At 49.0% G+C, this 21,311-nt stretch overlaps 2 protein-coding genes across 5 annotated transcripts; one reads left to right on the top strand and one right to left on the bottom strand.

Moving 5' to 3' along the window:
- Nucleotides 1–480: 480 nt before the first annotated feature.
- On the top strand, nt 481–4,858 carry TPRG1L (tumor protein p63 regulated 1 like). Of its 3 annotated transcripts, none has more exons than XM_064397094.1 (6): nt 481–719; nt 1,389–1,480; nt 1,915–2,091; nt 2,646–2,799; nt 3,483–3,708; nt 3,912–4,858. In XM_064397094.1, the coding sequence occupies exons 1-5, from the start codon at nt 516–518 to the stop codon at nt 3,675–3,677; spliced, it is 822 nt and encodes a 273-aa protein (XP_064253164.1). In that variant the 5' UTR covers nt 481–515; the 3' UTR covers nt 3,678–3,708; nt 3,912–4,858. The 3 variants fall into 3 exon arrangements, with proteins under 3 accessions (XP_064253164.1, XP_064253162.1, XP_064253163.1); XM_064397093.1 differs by having other exon boundaries at nt 484–719; nt 3,933–4,858; XM_064397092.1 differs by having other exon boundaries at nt 483–719; nt 3,483–4,858.
- A 434-nt stretch (nt 4,859–5,292) lies between these two features.
- WRAP73 (WD repeat containing, antisense to TP73) lies at nt 5,293–20,739 on the bottom strand. Of its 2 annotated transcripts, XM_064397089.1 has the most exons (12): nt 20,595–20,739; nt 19,375–19,527; nt 18,707–18,823; nt 12,024–12,096; nt 11,114–11,217; nt 10,260–10,346; nt 9,616–9,750; nt 9,461–9,538; nt 8,075–8,180; nt 7,482–7,607; nt 6,596–6,787; nt 5,293–5,738 (listed from the first exon to the last, which is right to left on the bottom strand). In XM_064397089.1, exons 1-12 carry the CDS (start codon nt 20,661–20,663, stop codon nt 5,629–5,631), a joined length of 1,350 nt encoding a protein of 449 aa, XP_064253159.1. In that variant the 5' UTR covers nt 20,664–20,739; the 3' UTR covers nt 5,293–5,628. The 2 variants fall into 2 exon arrangements, with proteins under 2 accessions (XP_064253159.1, XP_064253161.1); XM_064397091.1 differs by lacking the exon at nt 18,707–18,823.
- Nucleotides 20,740–21,311: the final 572 nt, after the last annotated feature.

Genomic DNA, 21,311 nt, shown 5'->3' with positions numbered 1-21,311 from the left:
CCCATTTTCATTCCTGTCACACTCTTTCCTAACCATCAACTACTGACTGTGACTGTGAAATGAGACACCGAGGCCAGATTTATGATTTAATGGGTGTTAACAAGTCCAAGTGTTCTTTCATTCCTCCTTGAGAAGAAAGGCAGCTACATAAAGATGAGAAATGAGACACTGAGGTCAGATTTATGATTTAACTGGTATTAACAAGTCCAAGTGTTCTTTCCTGGCTGAAACGTCACTCCCCCAGCTGACCGAAGGCGTGTACGACGCTCACAGCACTGACACAGCGAGCATCGCACAGTGGCGGTACCCGGTGCCTAATCATCTCTGCGCAAGGGATAACTCCAGCGCTTTGTGCAGCCGCGGGTGCGCGGTGGCCGGAGCGGTGTGTCCCGCATCCCGCATCCCATCGCTGCCGGGGCTGCAGTGCCGCCTCCCGGCGCGGCGCGGAGCGAGAGGCCCCGCGGCCGCTGCGCCCGCCCCGCTCCGCCCCGGAAGGCTCCGAGCGCCCGCCCGCGATGCTGCAGCTGCGGGACGCCGACGAGGCCGGCCCGGCCGGCGGCTCCGGCAGCCCCGGCAGCCCCGGGGCGGCCACGCTGGTGCCGGGGGGAGCCGGGCCGCCCTTCGAGCCGGCCGTGCCGCCGGCCCGGCAGACGCTGCGGCCGCTCAGCGTGCGCACCGCGGGCCGCGCCGGCCGCCTGCGACAGTACTTCGTGTTCCGGGTGCGCCGGGAGCGGGGCGGCTCCCGGGCCTCTGCCTGCCTTCTCCCCCCAGCCCTGACCTGTCTGCCTTCTCCCCACCTCTGCCTGCCTTCTCCCCCCAGCCCTGACCTGTCTGCCTTCTCCCCACCTCTGCCTGCCTTCTCTCCCGCACGCCCCGTCCTCTATCTACCTTCTCGCCCGCAGCTCTGAGCTCTGTCTGCCTTCTCTACCTCACGCCCCGTCCTCTGCCTTCTCCCCCCGCACACCCTGAGCTCTGCCTGCCTTCTCCACCCGTAGCTCTGATCTCTGTCTGCCTTCTCCCCCGCAGCCCTGAGTTCTGTGTGCCTTCTCTCCCGCACGCCCCATCCTCTGTTTGCCTTTTCCCCCGCACACCCTGAGCTCTGCTTTCTCCCCCCCGCACGCCCCGTCCTCTTGTCTGCCTTCTCCCCCGCAGCCCTGACCTCTCCCTTCTCCGCCCGTAGCTCTGATCTCTGCCTGCCTTCTCCCCCGCAGCCCCGGCTTCTGTCTGCCTTCTCCCCCCACACACCCTGACCTATCTGCCTTCTCCCCCGCAGCCCTGAGCTCTGTGTGCCTTCTCTCCCGCACGCCCCATCCTCTGTCTGCCTTCTCCCTACCTGTCTGCCTTTTCCGCCGCACACCCTGATCTCTGTGTGCCTTTTCCCCCCGCAGCCCGGCACCATCGAGCAGGCGGTGAGCGAGATCCGGGTGGTCGTGCTGCCGGCCGAGGACGGGGAGGTGCAGAGCGTGTGGCTGCTCACAGAGTGAGTTCCGAGGGACGGGACGGGCGCTGCGGGCAGGGACAGGAGAGCCAGGGCAGCCTCGGCCCCGCGGGGTTGGTCCAGAGCCCACAGCGCTGTTCTGTGGTTAACCTGGGGGATATTAACACGCACACAAGGAGGAGCCAGGCTGGCTGCAGCCAGCATGATTTCATTATTTCTCGAGATCAGCACTCCCCTTACGAAATCCAGTCCCACAGGGACCCCATGCCTGCACTAAAGCTCGGGCACAGCTTTAACAAACTGTGCAGCAGGGCACAGACCCTCAGCCCTGCTGATACAAAGCAAAGTGACAGAAAATACCGTGTCACCAGGACTTCAGATTTGTTCTCCTCAGCAGTTCTCCTTTCTGCCAAGCTCTTCAGTGTTCCCAGCCAGGAGTCAAAAGCACTTAAAGCTCAGTGGTGTTCTCTCCCCAGAATCGATCACTGGAACAATGAGAAGGAGCGCCTTGTCCTCATCACAGACTGGTCCCTCCTGGTGTGCAAGTACAACTTCATCAGCCTGCAGTGCCAGCATGTGACCAGGATTGCCCTCAGTGCTGTGGACACCATCTCCGTGGGGGAGTTTGTGTTCCCACCCAAATCTCTCAACAAGTAAGCAGGCACAGGTTATTGGGCACAGAGTGAGCTGTCAGCCTGACTACTGGAATGGTCTGAGAATTCTTGCTTTTGTTTGTTTAACTTTGCAAACAATTCCTGAAGCTGTACTAGGAGGCCTCAGGGTAGCTGCTGGTTTGCTGGGGTGCTGAGTAGTTGCACTAACAGCAAGTTGCTCAAGGACTTTCAGGATAAGAGGAGTAGATTTGGGAGCAGAAATGCTCACCATTACATAATGCAGTAAGTAGTAGTAACAGCACCTCAGTGTGTAGAAAGCTGTGAGTGGCAGGTCCCCTGTACACAGGGGCTGTCACAGGCTGTGAAGGATGGCCAGGGTGTCCCAGGTGCTTCACCTTCTTGCTCTCAGCTCATAAGAATGTCCCTTTGCACGTTCCAGGGGCTGAATTATTGCATTTCTTTCCTTCAGTAAAATTTACTATCATTTGTATTTCAAGATAGCTTCTGGTTCCAAGTAGGTCTTTTTCAGACGGAACATTTGTAGTTAACCTTGCTCAAAGCCAGGTTTTCCCCTGTTCATTCTTCTCTGTCAGGAGGGAAGGTGTCGGTATCCGCATCCAGTGGGACAAGCAGAGCAGAGCCTCCTTCATCAACAGGTGGAACCCCTGGTCCACCAACATCCCCTACGTGACCTTCACCGAGCACCCCATGGCAGATGCTGACGAGAAGATCTCGTCCCTGTGCCGGGTAAGGAGCTGCTCCAGGCAGCTCACTGGGCTCGTAGGGTAGACACAGCTTCAACACAACACATCAGTTAATCAAACAAAATCAGTTACATCACAGGTGGAACTGGGAGCTCCATCTCCCCAGTCTCCAAATTTTGACTTGCAAGATGGCCCCACTGCCCAGTTTTACCAGCCAGCCATAACTGGATGAAACACAGGACAAGACAAAACTTCCAAAGGTGCACAGTCCTGTAAAGCCCAAAAGCAAATGGGTCTTGGGCTGTTTCTGCTCTTACTGACCTGACAGGCTGATGGACTTTTCATTTAGGACTGCCAGCTAATTAACTGACAGTTTAATTGCTCACTGAGAACCTGCACTGAGGTGGTTCTCTGTTCTTTTTGTAATAGGTGCTTCCCTCTGAAGGTTTGCCTAAAATTAGAACACTATTAAGCATAACACATCAGTGATCAGGGCAGAACCACAGTCAGAAATAAACACCTGGTCACTGATAAATCTTGTTGAAGTCACACATCAGCAGTGTCCTGTGTGAAATTAACTGAATCACTGAATTAAATATCAGACTGTGACTGCCACAGCCCATAGAGCCCTGACAGCTACAGCTTTAGTGCTAATCCTTCATCATTCCCTATCTGCTTAACAGTTCGTAAAACAATGCAAAAGCAAGGTGATTTCTTCTCTTCCAGCTGGAAAACTTCCAGACACAGCTGATCCAGGCAGTGAAGAAAGCCCACAAGGAGGGCCCAGTGCCAGGCAGTGCTAACGGGGTGTTGGTGCTGGAGCGGCCCATCCTCATCGAGACCTACCTGGGACTGATGTCCTTCATCAACAACGAGGCCAAGCTGGGCTACTCCATGACAAGAGGCAAAATTGGATTTTAAACCCCCTTGTGTGTCACCTGCTCAAGGGCAAGTGAGTTGCTGGTGGTGGTGCCCTGGGGAGAGGGTGCTGAGGGCAGAGCACGTGATAAAGCAAAGCTGGCCAGGGGAAGGGAAGGAAAAGAAAGGAAAGGGGGACACTGTAGGACAGTTCCCAGGTTGTTTGGGGAATGCACAGGCTGGATTTGAAGCAGACACAGGGTGGTGTCAGCCTTGTATTTTGTACCTGATTTACAGCCCTCACTGGTCCTTATGCAGGGTGGATGAGCCATGGTGTTGTGTCCCAGTGCCTGCTCTTCCCAGTCCATCAAGTGCCATTGGAACCTGCTGAAGCCCCAGAGCACAGCAGAACCTTCATGCCACGGCCCTGCTGTGTCCCTGTGAATGGTGTCAAATTCTGTGTGTGCTTGGGACTGCTTTGTGTTGTTCAAGAGGAATTGCTGTTGCAATCACCATGATCTCAGTGCTCTGATTAATGCCTGTTAGGGATTTTCAAAGCTGTCAGTCAGTCTTTAACAGCATTTGCTAGCTTTTGCTAAAGCTGCACTGTTCCACCTGCTCAGCAGCAGTTTGTGAACTCAATATGCATTTCTGAGCTTCTTGTAAAAATCCCTCTAAGAACCTACTGGAACTTCCTCTCTACTTCTTTTCTGTGCTGCAGCCATAGAATAAAGACTGTTGTGAGAGAACGTTGCCAAAAGCCTCACAAACACATTTGCCTTCAAAGCTGTTCTTTGTAGAACTGAAAAGGAATTCTATTTTGGTTAGACTGATACTCTTAGCCATTTTTCTCAAATCAGCTCTAGTTTGGGCCAGGACTTTTTAATGGAGACAGAGAAAACTTTCAGCACTGTGTGTCAGCCTTGGTTCATACACTCCTGCACTGAACCTCTCATCCAGGGATGAAATTCAGAAGCAGCCCAAGAGATTACAGCTGTAATTGCTCAGGAGGTGACTCTAACAAGCTTTTTCCTTGTGCATGACCTTCTCTCCATGCCCTTTCATCAGAGCTGGATGAACACTGTGCCACAGTGGTGGGGTTTTTTCATCTTAATGTAGGTGAGTGTTTGTGAAACTCCTGTTGCAGTTGGTCCTGACTCCAGCTTTCCAAGCTTCTCCATGTATTTTCTAAGTTACCTGTTCAATTTTCATTAACCTTACAGTAAAGTTAAATTTAACCCTTACTTGGTATTTGTTCTTCATTTTTCTGGAGACTGAGGCTGTGAAATTAGGTAACAAAAGACAAAACATCCAGTAAATTCCTAAACAAGAGGTTCCCTCCTTGGAAGGATTCAGGGGAAAACAAGGAAGGATATCCAACTGCTCCTTCCCTGCCAAACCATCCACTCATATTTGGCACTGGAGTTGAGACGAAAACTCCCATTTCAGTTACCTGATTCAGCATTCAGATTCCAGTTCAGCATCTTGAAGTGTCAAATTGTGATCCCTCTGGCAAAGATTCCATGTAATAAATCCACAGTGGCCCAGGCACAGTTACTGTCACCCAAAATTATTTGTGTGCAAGTAACAGTTTCCTTGTGCTGGGATAAATCACTACATCATCACATCACTGATCACACTGAAACAGACTTTCGAGTGCAGAGGTGCAGGTTTATAGTTGTAACTATCAAAATATTTATTGGAAATAGAAAATTTAAATAATAGCTATACATTATATATACACAGAGCTACAGTTTTAGAAAATAAGGGTTCAGAGTTGAAAAATATCAACTCCCCCAATATTCAGGTTTTCTTGCAATAGACACTCATTCCTTACATTTCACTTGCTACATCACTTCATTCAAATGCAGTCACAGTATTTCACACACTGAGCTTGGAGCTCCTTCAAATAAATAACTTATAAATACAAACACTTCAGACTGGGCAACAGGTTTTCACTCCTTTCCTCTTTCTTCCTCAGACTTGGGAGCAGTTTTAATGCATTTTAGTTCTTTTATTTTACCTCTTCTCTTTCCAAGTAACACACGCAGAAGTGGTCCTTACTCAGGAGCAGCATGGAGTCCCCACTGGAATGCCAGGAGAGAGACACAATCTGGAAGTCACCTGCAGGAAGAGATCAGTGTGTCAGCAAGGAGCTGGCAGCCCGTGCTCCTGCTGGAGGAAAAGGCAGCTGCAATCAGCCACACAAATCCCTGTGCTGTCCCTGAGACACTTCCTGTGTCTCACTGTGAGCTCCTCTTTTCCTGAGGGTGAAAACACCAGTTGTAAACAGCTCCAAGAACACACCTGAGCTATTTCCAGGATAACACTCAGATCAGTTTACAAATGGAATAATAATTTTCACCGAGTCCAGATGCTTTGCTTCTTTTCTGCCAAGGTCAGGATTAAATGTGTGAGATGGTATTTCTTGTTGGGACTCAGATGTTTAATAGTTCTTACCTATATTAAAGTCTCACAAACCCTGAGTTCTACAGCACTTCACTCAAACTAAAAATGGAGCCCTCCCTCTCTACAAGGCCTTTTAAGGATAAACTGTCCAATTAAGAAATTACACCTAATTTATTTTTACTTTTAACCCAATAACCAACCACCCACACCCCGCAATGCCGACTTTTTTATCCAATTACACAAAACCACCCAAAGAAGAAGGTGGTGAAGGAGAAGGTGAAGAAGGACAGGCCTCCACCCTAAAACCTCCATCTTGCTTTATATATTACTATATTCTAAACCCATAAACTCTTAAGTTTTCCACCCTGTGACATTACACACTTCTATTCAAACTCCACACCCACAATCCCAGTTCCATCATTCCATTTTGGAATCCTTCTCCACGGCCTCAGGTCAAATGCAGTGCTCTCTTGGGGAGAAACTTTTTTTCAGCACAGCAAGTCTAAAATCCTCAACAGCCAAGGTTCCAACAACTGAGCAGTTGCTGAGAGGTTGTGGCAGCTGCTGCTCACCTTCCCCAGGCACCTTCACGACGACACAGCCAGCTGGGGACCAGAGGTACACTCTGCTGGTGCCCGTGCACACAGCCAGGCGCGGCTGGCACGGGTCCCACTGGAAGCACTGGATTGTGCACAGCTGCTCCAACACCACTGCCAGCTTCAGCTTCCTGATGTCCCAGATCCACACAGCGTTGGGGATGTTATCTGCAGAGGAAGCAGCAAGTGTGTGATAGCTGGAGGGTAAAAGGATCATATGTGGTTTTTTTAAATGCACAGGAAGAAACACATTTGTACGACACAAACCTTTAGGTACACCCCAGGGTTAGCACCACTTGAGTTTTGCCAAGCAGAACCTTCAGGAAATATTGCAAAAAAAGGTAAAAGTGATCTAGTCCATCTCCCAGTCCTTCTCTGGCTTTTATCACATTGGTCTGTCTGATGGGTTTTGCACCTGACCCAGAGCTTTGGCATCCAGGCACAAACTGTCCTCAGGACCAAAGGGAAAAATGGAACATTAATTCCATGACTTTCACTATTCAGGAAGTCAGAATTCATCCTGCTGTAGTTCTTCCTTTCAAGAAACCCAGGCTGTAAGTGGGAAGATTTTTTCATTTTCAATACAGCATGCTCACACAAACTTGAAGAAATATAAAACCCCACTATTTTCATTAAACACAGAGCCAAGGCTGAGTTCATGCCCTGACCAGCAGTTCTGGCAGCTCACAACAGTTAACACACACTGCAAGACAGGCTGGGATTCCTCTGTAGTTATTATCTCACAACAGAGCTGATTTTACAGGGTCATGACTCTTTTTATAGTGCAAAGGATCATTTCTGCTAAGGAAACCCCCACATGCCCCACATGTTTCCCCTCTAAGGCAGGGCACTCGGAACTCACCATTTTTGGTTGCCAGGAAACAGTTATCTGCACTGAAGGCCAACATCCCAACTCCCACTTTGGGATTTGCCCTGTCAGCAACTGGTTTGATGTAGTGTAAAGAAACTGGCACTTGGCAAATGTCATCTGCAACAGGAAATAAAAGTATTTCACTAAGTGAGCCTGGATGGACAATGCATTTACATCCAACTGTTAAAACCCCTCATCTCTGAAGTGACAGGACAATATTTTACTCTTCTCAAAGATGTTCCAATCAAAATTTTAGTTGTTTTAACATACATCTTCACACAACTACCCTACTGCTATTCCTGCCCTCCTACAGAAAAGGAAAGGCTGGAAATTCAGGCAAGACTGAGATTAAATCAGGAAAATGAGGAGAGATTAATTTTTCTATTACCTTTTAACTAGTACTTCAAACACTGTTAACCAAAGGTGATTTACAGTGCCACAAAGACTGAGACTGATTTTTACTGCCCTAGAGAACAGCCAGAGGATCTGTTCCACTCTCCAAGGGGCAGAGTTCACCTACAATGTTTATTTAAAGACTTCCCAAGGCAAACTCAAGTGTCTGGTTTGAGTAAACTTTGGCTTACATTTACTCTGTGTGCTGAAGAGAGAACTAGCCAATGCTCTTGTTGGAGGGAAAGAAAGTCTCTCTGTGCCAACAGTTGGGGATTTCTCCACTTCTTTATACACAATCTACAAAGAAACAAGTGAGAGCTCTACAGAAGGGCCTCGGAGAGTTTGAACATGGGCTGTTACCAAATACCCACATCCCACTGGCTCATTTGCACATTTAGTACACCTCAGCATCCCCTGGTTCATCAACAGAGGAAAGGGCTTCAGCAGGCAGATCTGGAATCCAGTATTCCAGTAAACCATGAGCCATTTGGAACCATGAGCAGGAAAAACACTCCACAGAATAAGCCCCAGGGAGTGCACCTCGTTCATTATTTCTGACAGCAAATTAAATCATCCCCATTACAGCAGGAACATGAATCTCATTGTTACAACCAAAAATCTTTACTCTGATTCTGTCACAAACAAAGTGCAGCACTGCAGAAGGAAAATAGCAAAAATATTTTAGTGTGCCTGCAACATATTCCTGAACACAAGCACCAGGATAAAACACAGCAACTGCAATTCCTGTCTGTGTAGTGGAGATTAACAGAGCTATTTCCATTTGTTCTCCATGACATATTTTACACCTAACTGGAAGTTAAGGCATTTTTCAGCCGTGAGAAGCTTTGCTGAGGTGCTTTAATGGCTCGTGCCTGGCTTCTGGTTAAGAGGCAGGTTATGTGAATACTGCAGGCTTATAGTCCACACACAAACTCTTCCAGGAGGTCTGTTCAGTCCCTCTGCAATGGCAAACAGCACCACACACTGTTCTCATTACCTCCAGGGATGAGATCAGCTCGGGATTTTGGGAACAGCAGCTCTGCACCTGCTGCCAACAGCCCAGAATCTGTCAGGCCTTGCAGGTACAGGTATAAAGGATAAAAATCAATGCTGACAGATGTTCCAGGAAATGCCCTGTAGGTGAGCTGGATGAGCCTGTCCACACAGGAGGGAAAACCTGAACACAATCCAGTTCCAGCACTGTTTAAAGTTAGGAATTGTATAAAGCTGAGACAAATCTCTCCTGTTCAGTTTTCCAGTTTGCAATAGGCTGCACACCCAAACCTGTAATGCAGCCACCACCTACACCCAAAATACATTGGCACGCAACAGGAGCATCTGAGAATCTATTACTGCTCAAGAGAGATGACCAAACACACATATGCTATCAAATTTTAAAGGATTCCCACATTTTTGTTACACTCCCAGGTTGCCATGCAATTTCCCAAGCCCTGGCAGGAAAAAAAACCCAAAAGTCTCCAGAATTAAATTGATTCAGCAGCATCTTTCAGATACAAACAGCAGCACCAGCACCCATGCTCTGCTAAGGTCTCCATGGATTTGGGATCCACACTTACAGTCTTTTTGCTGGTAATGGTTGCTGGATGCCCAAGCTCTGTGATCTTCTTCCACGTCACATGGTTCAGGATACGCACCTGGCTCAGGAAGGGGAGACTGTTAGGGCAAAGTTCTTCAAATGATTCAGATAAAAGAGGCAGGAAACACTTCTCACCTTTTCATCAAAGCTGCCAATGGCCAGGAACTGGCTGCTGGGACTCCAGGCAATTGATTTGATGCCCAGGGGCCACTCGTAGGCACGGTAGGAGGAGAGCAGCCGCCCATCGAGGGAGTACAGCAGCACCTTGTACTGAAACACAGCACAGCCACTCCAATCCAGCAATGCTGCTAAAAACCACAGGCAGGCAAATCATCCTGCCAAAATCTGCCTGTTTAACATGCAAGTTAAATACAAAGGTACAAATGGTCTCTTATCTATGAGTTAAGAGGCTCCGTTGCTCTCTTTTTGGATGAGTACTTTCAGTAACTGTAAAATCACTGTGCAGTGCAGTGGTAGTAAAGCTGGAGAAAACTTTTACACTCTTCCATTATTTCAATAGCAGCTTCTGCAATGTTTACATTTTTTTGCAAGATAAATTAGAAATAATTTGCTGTCATTGAAGATTTAAAGAACAGCGACATCCACTTGCAAGGACACCCATCCCCAACACAAGTCTAATATTTAACAAAATCTGGACTCACACCCTTTTATGTTCAAAAGAAACACTTTAAACACTAATTGCTTTAGTCACTGCTTTATGCATGATGGCCAAAGACCAGCTTGAGCTCTTCAAGAAAATAATCTGCTTTTCCTCTTACCTCCAGGCACGTGTCCCACGCTGCCAGCACACAGCCATTGGGAGCCCACTCAATCCCAAACAGATCCTGGGTTTCAGTGTCAAAATGCTGCCCACAAAAGAGAAACCACAAAACCATTTGAAATATGTCAACAAATCCTGCTGCATCTAAGCTGACAGAACGTTCAGTTTTAACCTTTCAAGGGCTACCACAAACACAAAAGAGCTTTTTGTATGCCAGAGTAGCAACAAAATTATTTCCTCTTTTAATACATGCTGCATTCAGTGGATCGTTGAGAAAATAAAAGCTGGAAGTTTCTATATCTTCAAATGAACAGCATTTCATAAGAAAATTAAATTAGTTATGCTGAATCAGTCAAAAATCCAGGAAGCCTAATTCCTTGTCTTAAAGCCCAGTACAGGATCACATAATCCCAGAACAGTCTGAGCTGGAAGGGACCTTACAGCTCACCTCATCCTATGGGCAGGGACACCTTCCACTATCCCAGCTTGCTGCAAGCTCCATCCAAGGTGGCCTTGGACACTGACAGGGATGGGACAGCCACAGCTTACACCACCAGGTTCATTAGGGAAAAACTCAGGAACACAACAAACATTTAGGGGTATTCCCAAGTTTTCTCTCAGCTTCTGGTGAGGCTCAGAATTCCCAAATTAGAGGTGGCACAAGATACAGGCAAGTCCTTTGTGAGGTTAAATTGCTCAGATCCAACCGGTGGCCAGTGCCACCCTCCATGGACTGACCCCATGTGTGAACAGTTTACATCACATCTCCCAAGCACCAAACACTTGCTACTCTCACTGTTTCTAATGGAGTAGTGTGCAATATGTGCAGGTAACCTCCAGAGCAGAGCTCACCCTGAGGAGCTGCCAGTTTCTGCACACGAAGATGCTGATGAAATCCTTGCAGTCGCGTCGCTCCGCCACGGCCATGTAGCGCCCGTCCTTGGTGAAAGCCACCCCTGCCACGGGACAGATTAATTAAAACTGCCTTAAATGGAAATCAGACAACAAGGCACAAGAGCTGATGAGTCTTCAGCGAGGCACAGTTACTCCCAATTCAAAGCAGAACTAAAAGAGGAGCCAGAATCTCTTCACAGAAGGTCACATTAATCAAGGCAAAGCACAGTGTTACTGATTCATTGTGTCAGCAATTTTTAAGCTCAGAATGTACAATTTTTCAGGATGCAGAGCTCCAGCATGCCTCAAAACACATCTAACCACTGACAGTTGTTATATAAACCCAACAGATTTCAAATAACCACTTCATTTAGCCTGGCTAAATGGATCAGTTATGCAACCATCAGGTCCCCACCAACTCTCAGGCATTGCTCCCCATCCTCCTGGATTTTACATGGAATACATAATTGTCTTTGTCATCTCTGGGATACAAGCCTTGGGCAGGAAACTGCTCACCACAGCCATGTGACCTGACAGCCCTGACACAAGCTTCCCTTTCCAGCCTTTCCATATGCAGAAGATGACAAAAGTCACTTTGGATTAATGTTTTTCATCACGAGCACGTCCAGCATAATTTAATGTCTTAAAGGATCCCTCAGAGGCAAACACAACACAGATGCACATGTGAAGGGCAGGCACATGGATCAGCTGGAATCCTTCACTCACACACCACAACCTGGCTGCAGGTGCTGCTCAGAAGGGATGGGGCCAGACCTGTTCCCAAAAATGGGGTTTGTCATCACATTAAGGTAATTTTCCCTTTCTGCCACGTTAAAGGACCATTCCCAGCCAGGTGTGTGACACTTACCTTGCTGGCATGCTTTGGGGTACTTGATGTAAGACACAGACTTGGTGCACAAGGACCACACCGTGATTCTCAGCTGGCACATGGACAGGGAGCAGTTTTGGTTATTTGTGCAGATAAAAAGAAAAGAATTAACAGGAAAACATCAACCTAATTCAGCAACACAAAGTGGATCAATGAAACTTCTGTGCTTAATTAATTCTGCAGCTATTTTGTATAACACAATGACCTGGGAAGCAGCTATGAGGAATTCTTTCCCAATTTCTGGCAGTTAGCAGGGAATTTACCCCAAGCTTACACAAGTACTCTAGATAAGGATACAAATTCACACCACTGATGTGGAGAAAACCTCTTCACAAACACTGAATTTCCTGACATTAGCACAAGTCTTCCCAATCTATTGCCCAGAGTCACTGTGCAGTTGGACAAACAGGTTCATCACAGAATCTGGAGGAGAGATGGGGAGTTTCCTGTTTTTAAGAATGGATGACAAGTTACAGCCCCTCCAGAACACCTGGAAAAAGGCTATTAAGTATGAACATTGAGCTGTATTTTACATTTAGAAACCCTCAGCTTTGATGGCTGATTTGTGTGTTGCTCTTCCCTCCTCAGGCACACACAAGGAGGCACCCTTACAGAATTACTGAAAAATCCAGACACCCAAAACCTGCTATGCAAAGCAAGGCTTTACACTGGTGTTTGGGGGATTTCTGGAGAACTGTGCCTCCACAAGCACCAAGGCAGAGCCAGCCTCCCCACAGCTCCCCAAGGTCACAGCTGCACTGCAGGCTCTGCCTTGCCATCTGCACATTACCCAATTAAAAACAAATACTCCCTCTCCCTTAGCAACGGCAGCCCAGACACATGGGCACTCACCAGGATGGCACGTGAACCTTTGCCTTTGGAGCTGGAGCAAGAAAATGCTTCCAGGCTCAGGCTATAAACTTGTGGTTTCCTGCATTTTACTGCACCAAAGAACAGCTACAGGTAGGACTTTGCTCAGTGAAGTACCTCTACCACAAAGGTGCTTTCCCCTGAATTACTGAGCACCAAAATTAATTCTGATCCATTATGTAAAACACCAGCATTGGGCCCATTTCCTCCTCCTCCCACACCCCAGTAGTCTCAGGAGGAAGGTTCTACACCTTTTTGCTGGTTTGTCCTCAACACAGCTTTTCCTTCCCTGAAGGACCTGGCACTGCTCAGTGGTGACAAAGGATGCTGAGGGAGCAGCCTGTGGATGTGCTTCACTGCTAACACTGCAGGCTCTGTGTTGCAACAGAAGTTGGAGGTTTTTCCCTTGCTGACATGATCAGTTTTGGTGGGAAGCAGAATTTGAGGGATTTACAGGGCTCAAACCTAGCTTCAGAATCCCAATAAACATTGCCTCCCCATCAGAGATCCATGGAATCCCAATCAGACCTTTCTGCCTTACACATCAGGAAACTTCTGGGATTTGAAGAAGTAACACAGAAATCTTTGTCATGGAATCACAGAACGATTTGGGCTGGAAGGGATCTTAAAGCTCAGTTTGTCCCACTCCCTGCCATGGACACAGACGCCTTCCAGCAGACCAAGCTGCCCCAAGCCCTGCCCAACCTCACAGGGGAAGGATTTCTTCCCAGGATCTCACCTAGCCCTGCCCTCTGTCAGTGGCAAGCCATTCCCCCTTGTCCTGTCACTCCAGGCCCTTGGAAATTGTCTCTGTCCATCTTTCCTGTAAGCTCCCTTCGGGCACTGGAAGGCCACAATGAGGTCACCCCAAGGCTTCTCCTCTCCAGGTGGACAATCCCAGCTCTCCCAGCAGAGCTGCTCCATCCCTCTGATCATCCTGGGGCCTCCTCTGGACTCTGCAGGAGCTCCAGGTCCTTCCTATGCTGGGACCCCAGGAAGCTCTGCAGGTGGGGTCTCACCTGAGCAGGGCAGAGGGGCAGAACCTCCTCCTCTAAGTTCAGCAGCTCCTGGAGGAACCCACAAGATGAACATTCATCAACTTTTATTGATTAATGGCCCTGGGGCCACTCACTTCCGGCCACCCAAAGCCAGTTGTCAGTCTGCTCCTCAGGCAAGATTTACTTTAAAAATACCAACACAATGCCTCCACACATTCCTCTGCAGCAACTGCAGCACTGAAATGCTGCTGGGGACTATTAATTGCAGCCCTAAATGCACTGGCTGCCCTGCCTCCCCTGAGCAAACACACAGCACACATTCTCCAGCCACTTAATACAAGCTTAGCAGCTGCAGGCTTCAAATGCTGAGGGCTGGATCATCATTTTTCCTGACAAAGGCATCTGAGGGCTGCTACTCAGCCTCATGAACAGCTCCCCTGGCCTGCTGGGCATCAAACACACTTCCACCCTGGACCACACTGGCTGCTCCAAGCCTTAGGAGGCAACAGCTTGCTGCTCATGTTGAGCTTGAGAGCACACAAATATCTGGAGATGGGACACAGCACACCCCGGGCTGAGTTCCCACTGTCACCTCTGCCCTGCCTGAGGCTCAGCCAGAGAAAAGGCAAGGCCACCTTTGTTTCAAAATATTCCTGCATCCATCTGTGCTCCATCATGGAGGCACAGAATTTTTTAGGATGGAAAAGCCCTCAAAGAGCACTGAGTGCAACTATTTCCCCAGCACTGCCAAGGCCACCATTAGACCACATCCCCAAGTGCCACATCTAAATATCTTTTAAATCCCTCAAGGGGTGCTGACTCCACCCCTCCCTTGAGGGGCCTGTCCCAATGTTTGACAACCCTTTCCATGAAGGAACTTTTCCTAATATCCAACCTAAACCTCCATTTGCTGTAAAAACAGCAGCTGCTCCAAAGGGCCAAGCTTTGTGACAAAACAAGATGCCTCTAAGTGTCTGATAAACAAAGCCCTCATCTTCTTCTGTCAGCCACAGCACACCTTTAACAGCTAATAAGATCATAGAACCACAGATCATCTTAAAGATCATCTTGTTCCAAAGCCTCTATTCACAGATTCCTTGAGGTTGGAAAAGACCACCAGGATCACCAAGTCCAGTCCAACCTGTGCCTGATCCCCACCTTGTCACCCAGCCCAGAGCACTGAGTGTCACCTCCACGGATGGGGACTCCACCATCCATCTCCCTGGGCAGCACCTTCCAGTGCCTGACCAGCTTTTCCATGAAGAAATTCCTGCTGATGTCCAACCTGACCCTCCCCTGGCAGAGCTTGAGGCTGTTTCCTCTCATCCTGTCATTCTCTGTCTGTTCCACTCTCTCCCCTGCAAGGGCTGCAGGCTCACAGGGAAGCACACAGATACATTTTATAATTCCATTGTAACTTCTCGTCCAACTCACACAACTGGATGGCTTGCTCTAGAGCTAGGAACATTCAAAACCAAATCATTTTGCTTCCTGAAAGTAGGATCCTTTTCTGGTGTTCCATTTGTGCCCACTGAGACATTCCTACAGAGAAACTCACATTATGTGCTTAATGTATGGATTTCACACCCCCTTCCTTCCCCTTGTGTTTACAACTGAATTCTGACAGAAAGGGAAAACCTTCATATTCCCACCTGGAACATTCCACAATCTCATTTAAGTTGCCAACATAAATGAGATGAAGAAGATTAGAAGGATTATGTCACAGCTTGCAGACAGGATCAGGAGCAACAGAAACACCAAACACAGAGGGTGAGCAAAGAAACCAAACGCTTCAAAAATGACAGGAAATTTCCATTGCTGCTCATTGCCTTTCTCAGGGAATTCATGGAGAAGGGACAATTGTTTTTAGAGAAGGAGAACAGCCCATGATTAGATAAGACTACAGCAAGCCTTTCTCCACTGCTCCTTTTGGGGGATACTTTCTCTTCAGCATAGATGACTCGACTGAGTGGAGTTGTCAAACTCAAATCCTCACAATAATGGTGTCTGAGACGTTTTCAGCTGTTGTTTTGCAGTGGAAAAACAAACCAAAAGCAGAAGCATTTTTAAAATAGCCTAAAAACAGCTGAGAAATAAAAAGTATTTAGATGGTAACGTGATAAACAGTGGCCCAGGACCACAGCCCAATGTTGACAGCTCCAGGCAGGTGTAGGACTGGTGATTTTCAGCAGACAAAAACACACTTTTAAACAACCTACAGCTCAAATGACTGTCAACTCTTGTCCCAGACTTGACTGGGTCACTCAGCCCCCTTACATAGCAGTGTCTGTCAGCACTGGATTTCAGAAGATTATTCAGAGTACATTCCTCGCCAGGAAGCATTTTTCAGCCAACGCAGCCACGCACAGTTACTAAGGATTAGCTGGGATACACACAGAAACACACACTTCTGCCTGCTGCTGAACTCCAAAGAAGCTCCTGAGTGCTTAAGGACTTGACATGGAATGAGACAAAGCACCAAGTATGTCGTTTATAAGCACAGCTCTTCAGAGAAACACTCCAGAATATCTTCACACTATTTATCCCAAAATGTGAGGGTCAGGAGGAAGCAGAGAGTCACAGAATCTCAGGATGGCTTGGGTTGGAAGGGACCTTAAAGCTCCTCTTATCCCACCCTGCCATGGGCAGGGGACACCTTCCACTAGACCAGTCCAACCTGGCTTTGAGCACTTTCAGAAATGTGAAGAGGATCAATTGCCTTCAGATCCTTTACCTGCAGCTGTTGGTTAAGCTCTACCTGTGTCTGTAAATTCTGGCACTGGAAGGAGTCACACAGGGTTGAACATCTTCCACAGGACACACTGATAATGTGGAACCGCCTCCCAGAGTGGATTTCAATAGAGGAGGAACACAAAGAAACCCTACAAATTAGCTGATGAATTCCAAGTGTCAAAGGATGGTGCCAGACTCCTTCTTTAGGTGCCAGTGACAGGACAAGGAGTAATGGCCAGAAACTAAAACACAACAAGTTCCACCTCAACATGAGGAAGAACTTCTTTCCATGGAGGGTGGCAGAGCACTGGAACATCTTCCCAGGCAGGGCATGGAATCTCCCTGTCTGGAGACACTCCAAACCCACCTGGATGCTTTTCTGTGTCACCTGCTCCAGGTGACCCTGCCTTGGCAGGGGGGCTGGATTGGATGATCTCCAGAGGCCCTCCCAACTTCAACTATTCTGGGATTCTGTAAGGATTTTTCTGAAGCACTGGTAAGTACAGATTGCTAGAAAGGAATTAGCCCAACCATAACTTTTTAAAAAACTCAGGGAATAAGAAAGTTCCCTGTGAGCTCTCAGTGGAGTTCACACACTGACCTGAGGAATAACAAGTGGTTACTTGGTGCTGTTTGAAGTGACCAAAGCCCAGCTGAGCTGGCTGACAGGGAACCCCCAAACCCTCCAGGCAATCGGAGGATTTGATAAGACACTGATATTAAATACCCTGAGCACTGCCCACGTCCATCCCCCCAGACTGTGGATTTAGCAGGGAGGGAGTAAACACAGCTCTCTGACAGCAGCTGTCTGACAACAGCTAATTTAGCAACCTGTTTACAGCTGGAAAGGAAACTTATCCCAACACAGATGCCAACTTGGCAAAAGCTGAATGAAATCCTCTAAGGTCAAACCGAGTTCTGTTGGGAGGCAATAAATCCTCCCTGGTCCACCCCCACATGCACGTGCCACGAGATCTTCCCTGGGAGCCTCACACAGCCCCAGCCTGCAGTTCTGCCTCCTCTGCTGCTGCCTGACCAGCAGGGATGGCTGCTCTGCCTCCTGGCTGGAATTCTGGGCTTGTTTTTAATTTTTATTGCTGCTGTCAGGGCAATTCACACCTGGGAAAACCGAGGGCTAAACTGATCTCTCCTGTCTAGAGGGATGGGGGAGTGGGTCTGTACACACACAGACTGCTGTCCACAGCCATATCCCACTAACACTGGGGTTTGCCCAAAAAAAAGGGGGAATCCTGCACTGCAGCATGTGAATTCTGTGCTAGCTAGTGTTATGGCACAAGATCCTGTCACCTAAAACCCTTCCACAGGTTTGGAAAGAGTAAACACAAAGAGAAAGTGTCTCATGCTGTTCTTGGCTATTTTCTGACCCTTCATTGTTGTACTCAATCACAGCAATCATCAGCTCTAATCCAAAAGGTGGAAAAGTCAGAATCCACAACAAACTGACCATCCACAAACCAATCTGGATTCTACATTAGTAGCATTCCCCAATATGGGTCTCAATAAACATTAAAGGTGTTATAATTTTAATTTCACAAGTGGTTCCACCAGCGGTCTGGCTCCTGTATGTCAAATCAAACAACTGGGAAAATATTTCCAGGATCTGCATCTAAATCTTATCTCATAGGTCAGTAAGCCTATAAATTTTAATTTAAAATCACTCTGAAACATTTATGTTTGGGTTTTTTTAACTAGAAATCCTGAGTTTTTCTCACCGTGCAAGCAACACACTGGATTTCTAAGACTGCTTTGATGAATGCCATCAAAATCAAAAACATCAGGATAATGCTCTAAACCACACAATTTTACCTTCAAATTCGAAGCGTCCATTTTCTACCTTCTCACCAGAAGCAAGAGGACAAAATGTTAGTGGAACAACAAACACCCAACCTGGAACTAACCCGAGTTACACACAGGAGTGCAGAGCTGCATCCGTGCCCTCCGCCACCGCTGCAGCTTTAAGGGCTTTGGGTTATTTTAGGAGGCAAAGGGCAGACAGCAAACATCTGACACCGAGGGGAGCAAGGCTGCCTCCACACTCACATGGAACTCGGTGGTGTTGAGGATGTGACGCCCGTCCGGACTCCAGCATGAAGCCACCAATCCCGCGGAGCCCTCGTCGATCTTACAGTGCCACTCGGGCTGCTCCAGAGACCAGACCTGGGGCAGGGAGCAACCACACACAGCAGGAAGCATCAGCTCATCCAAACCTGTGCTCGGGAGGATTCCCTGCAGCTGGCAAAAGGCTCCTGCATCCCAGCTCAGGGAGCTCAGCAGCGCCCAGCCACCCGCAGCCATGAAGGACTGGCGCTGGATCCCGCTGCAAAAGTGAGTCCTGCACTTCTGTGTGCTCATGGAAATGGAAAATGATGTGGGGTTGGGTTTTTTCTGTGACAAGTATTCTGAATATCCAGCATTTAAAGAGGTTTAGTCCATTTAACAAGCTTGCATGTTGTTTATTTCCTACTGCAGTAAGAAAACCTCCAATTCTGATCTGTTTTGCTAGATATTTTTATGCTAAATATTCTTTTTCAAACTAAGATGTTTGTCGTGGCTTTCAAAATCTTGGCATGCTGGATTATCCTCCAAACTGTGTTACCAATAACATCAGGTGCTTCAGCAAAGCCTCAGCCTAGTGCTGGCTGTTAAACTCTCACTCACATCACCCCCAAACCCCAGTAAGGGATACCCTGTGCTGCTTTCCCCCTCACCTGGACAATGCCCCGCTTGTACATGGCACACAGGATGAACAGGGAGTCCGAGGACCATTCGATGTACTGGATCTGATCCGCGCAGGTGTAGAGCTGCAGGATCTGCAGGGAGCTGGCATCCCGAACCACCAAGCGGTGCTGCACACACGAGGCCTGGGGGGGACACAGGGCTGAGCTGAGCTGGGGCAGGATCCGGCATGGAGCACCAGGGCTGCCCCTGCCAGGCTTGCTGTGATGCCAGGTTTGGTTCAGAGAGAGTCAATGTTGTGTTAAAAAAAAAAAATCCTCCCTGTGGGTGGTGAGCCACCGGCACAGGGTGCCCAGAGAAGCTGTGGCTGCTCCTGGATCCCTGGAAGTGGACAAGGTTGGGCTGGACAGGGCTTGGAGCAGGCTGGGATAGTGGAAGGTGTCCCTGTCCATAGCAGGGGCTTTGACCTAGATGAGCTTTAAAGTTCTTTGTACTCCAAACCAGTCCAGGATCCTGTATTCTATTCTATATGCACTGAACTCCACTGCAAACTACAGTGAGAACTAACCCAGGGAAAGGGGGTTTTACAGTAGTAAATACAATCCTTGATTCCATCACTGCTGGGGAAGCAACTCTAGCTTTTAAAACATTACTTTCTGTCTTATAATTTACTGTATTTCATAGAATCCCTCAATGGCTTGGGTTGGGAGGGACCTTAAAGTTCCACCCCTGCCATGGCAGGGACATTTTCACTGTCCCGGGCTGCTCCCAGCCCTGTCCAGCCTGGCCTTGGGCACTTCCAGGGATCCAGGGGCATCCACAGCTGCTCTGGGCACCCTGTGCCAGGGCCTGCCCACCCTAACAGGGAGTTCCTCCCCACTATCCCACCTAACCCTGCCCTTTAGCAGCTTGAAGCTGTTGTCCCTTGTCCCTCCTCCCCACACCGTTGTGAAAAGTCCCCTCCACCTTCCCTGTAGGCTCCCTTCAGGTACTACTTAATTTAAAGCACTAATTCATCTACCTGATTCAGCTTAATTTAACCTAACTCAGGTCTCCGGTGTTGACGCCGTGTGCCTCCAAGCCTCCCGGCAGCAGCCCCGGAGCTCAGGCCCGCAGGCCGCGGGGCTCCGCCGCTGCCCCGGGTCCGCCCTCAGCCCGGCCCGGCCCGGGCCCCGCGCAGCGGCCGCTCGGGGGCCGCGCCAACCGCCCCGGCCCGGGCCGCACAGCCCCGCCGACCGCGGCCGCCACTCACCAGGCATTTTCCGTCGGGGGAAAAGCGGCCCAGGAGCCCCGAGAGCTTGAACAGCTCCGAGAAGTTCATGGCGGGCGCGGCGCCGCCGGGATTCGAACCCGCCGCGCTCCGCCCGCCCCGCTGGGCTCCGCCGGGGCCCGCCGGAAAGGGGCGGGGCCACGAGGGAGGGGCGGCCCCGGGGCACGCCGGGAGTTGTAGTCCCCGCGCCGGCCCGGCAGGGGGCGCGCGGCGGCGGGAAGCGCGCGGGAAGGCGCCGCATTGGTATGCAAATGAGCCGCTAATGAGCCGGGTAATGACGCGGCTAATGAGCTGAGGGGCGCGCTCCCCCTCCTCTCTCTGTCCTCAGGGAGCCCTCCCTTATCTGGCGCCTTTCCGCGGGCTGCGTCCCGCGCATGGAATAGCCCTGACTAATTAACCGGCCCTTCTGGCTAATTAGTCAGCCCTTCGGGCTAATCACTACTGCCGGCTAATTACCGACAGCAATGGGAGCACAGGTGGGATGTCCCGCCAGATTCCCCGGAGAGGACAGAGGAGCTAATAACTGGAATAGAGATACCCCACAAAAGGGATGTGAACTGACTGGAATTAATCAATCAATCAATTAATCAATACAGGCACACCAGAGGAGGGGCAGATCACAGATATCCCCCCTCAGAGGGCAATATTCCTTCGGGAAACAGCCCCCTCCCAGTGCAGCCAGCCCAGGGAGCAGAAGAG

The sequence above is a fragment of the Passer domesticus genome, chromosome 22 (assembly GCF_036417665.1).
Source record: "Passer domesticus isolate bPasDom1 chromosome 22, bPasDom1.hap1, whole genome shotgun sequence".
Lineage (NCBI taxonomy): Eukaryota > Metazoa > Chordata > Aves > Passeriformes > Passeridae > Passer > Passer domesticus.
The sequence above is the reverse complement of the archived record's forward strand: the minus strand, read 5'-3'. Positions and strand labels throughout refer to the sequence as shown.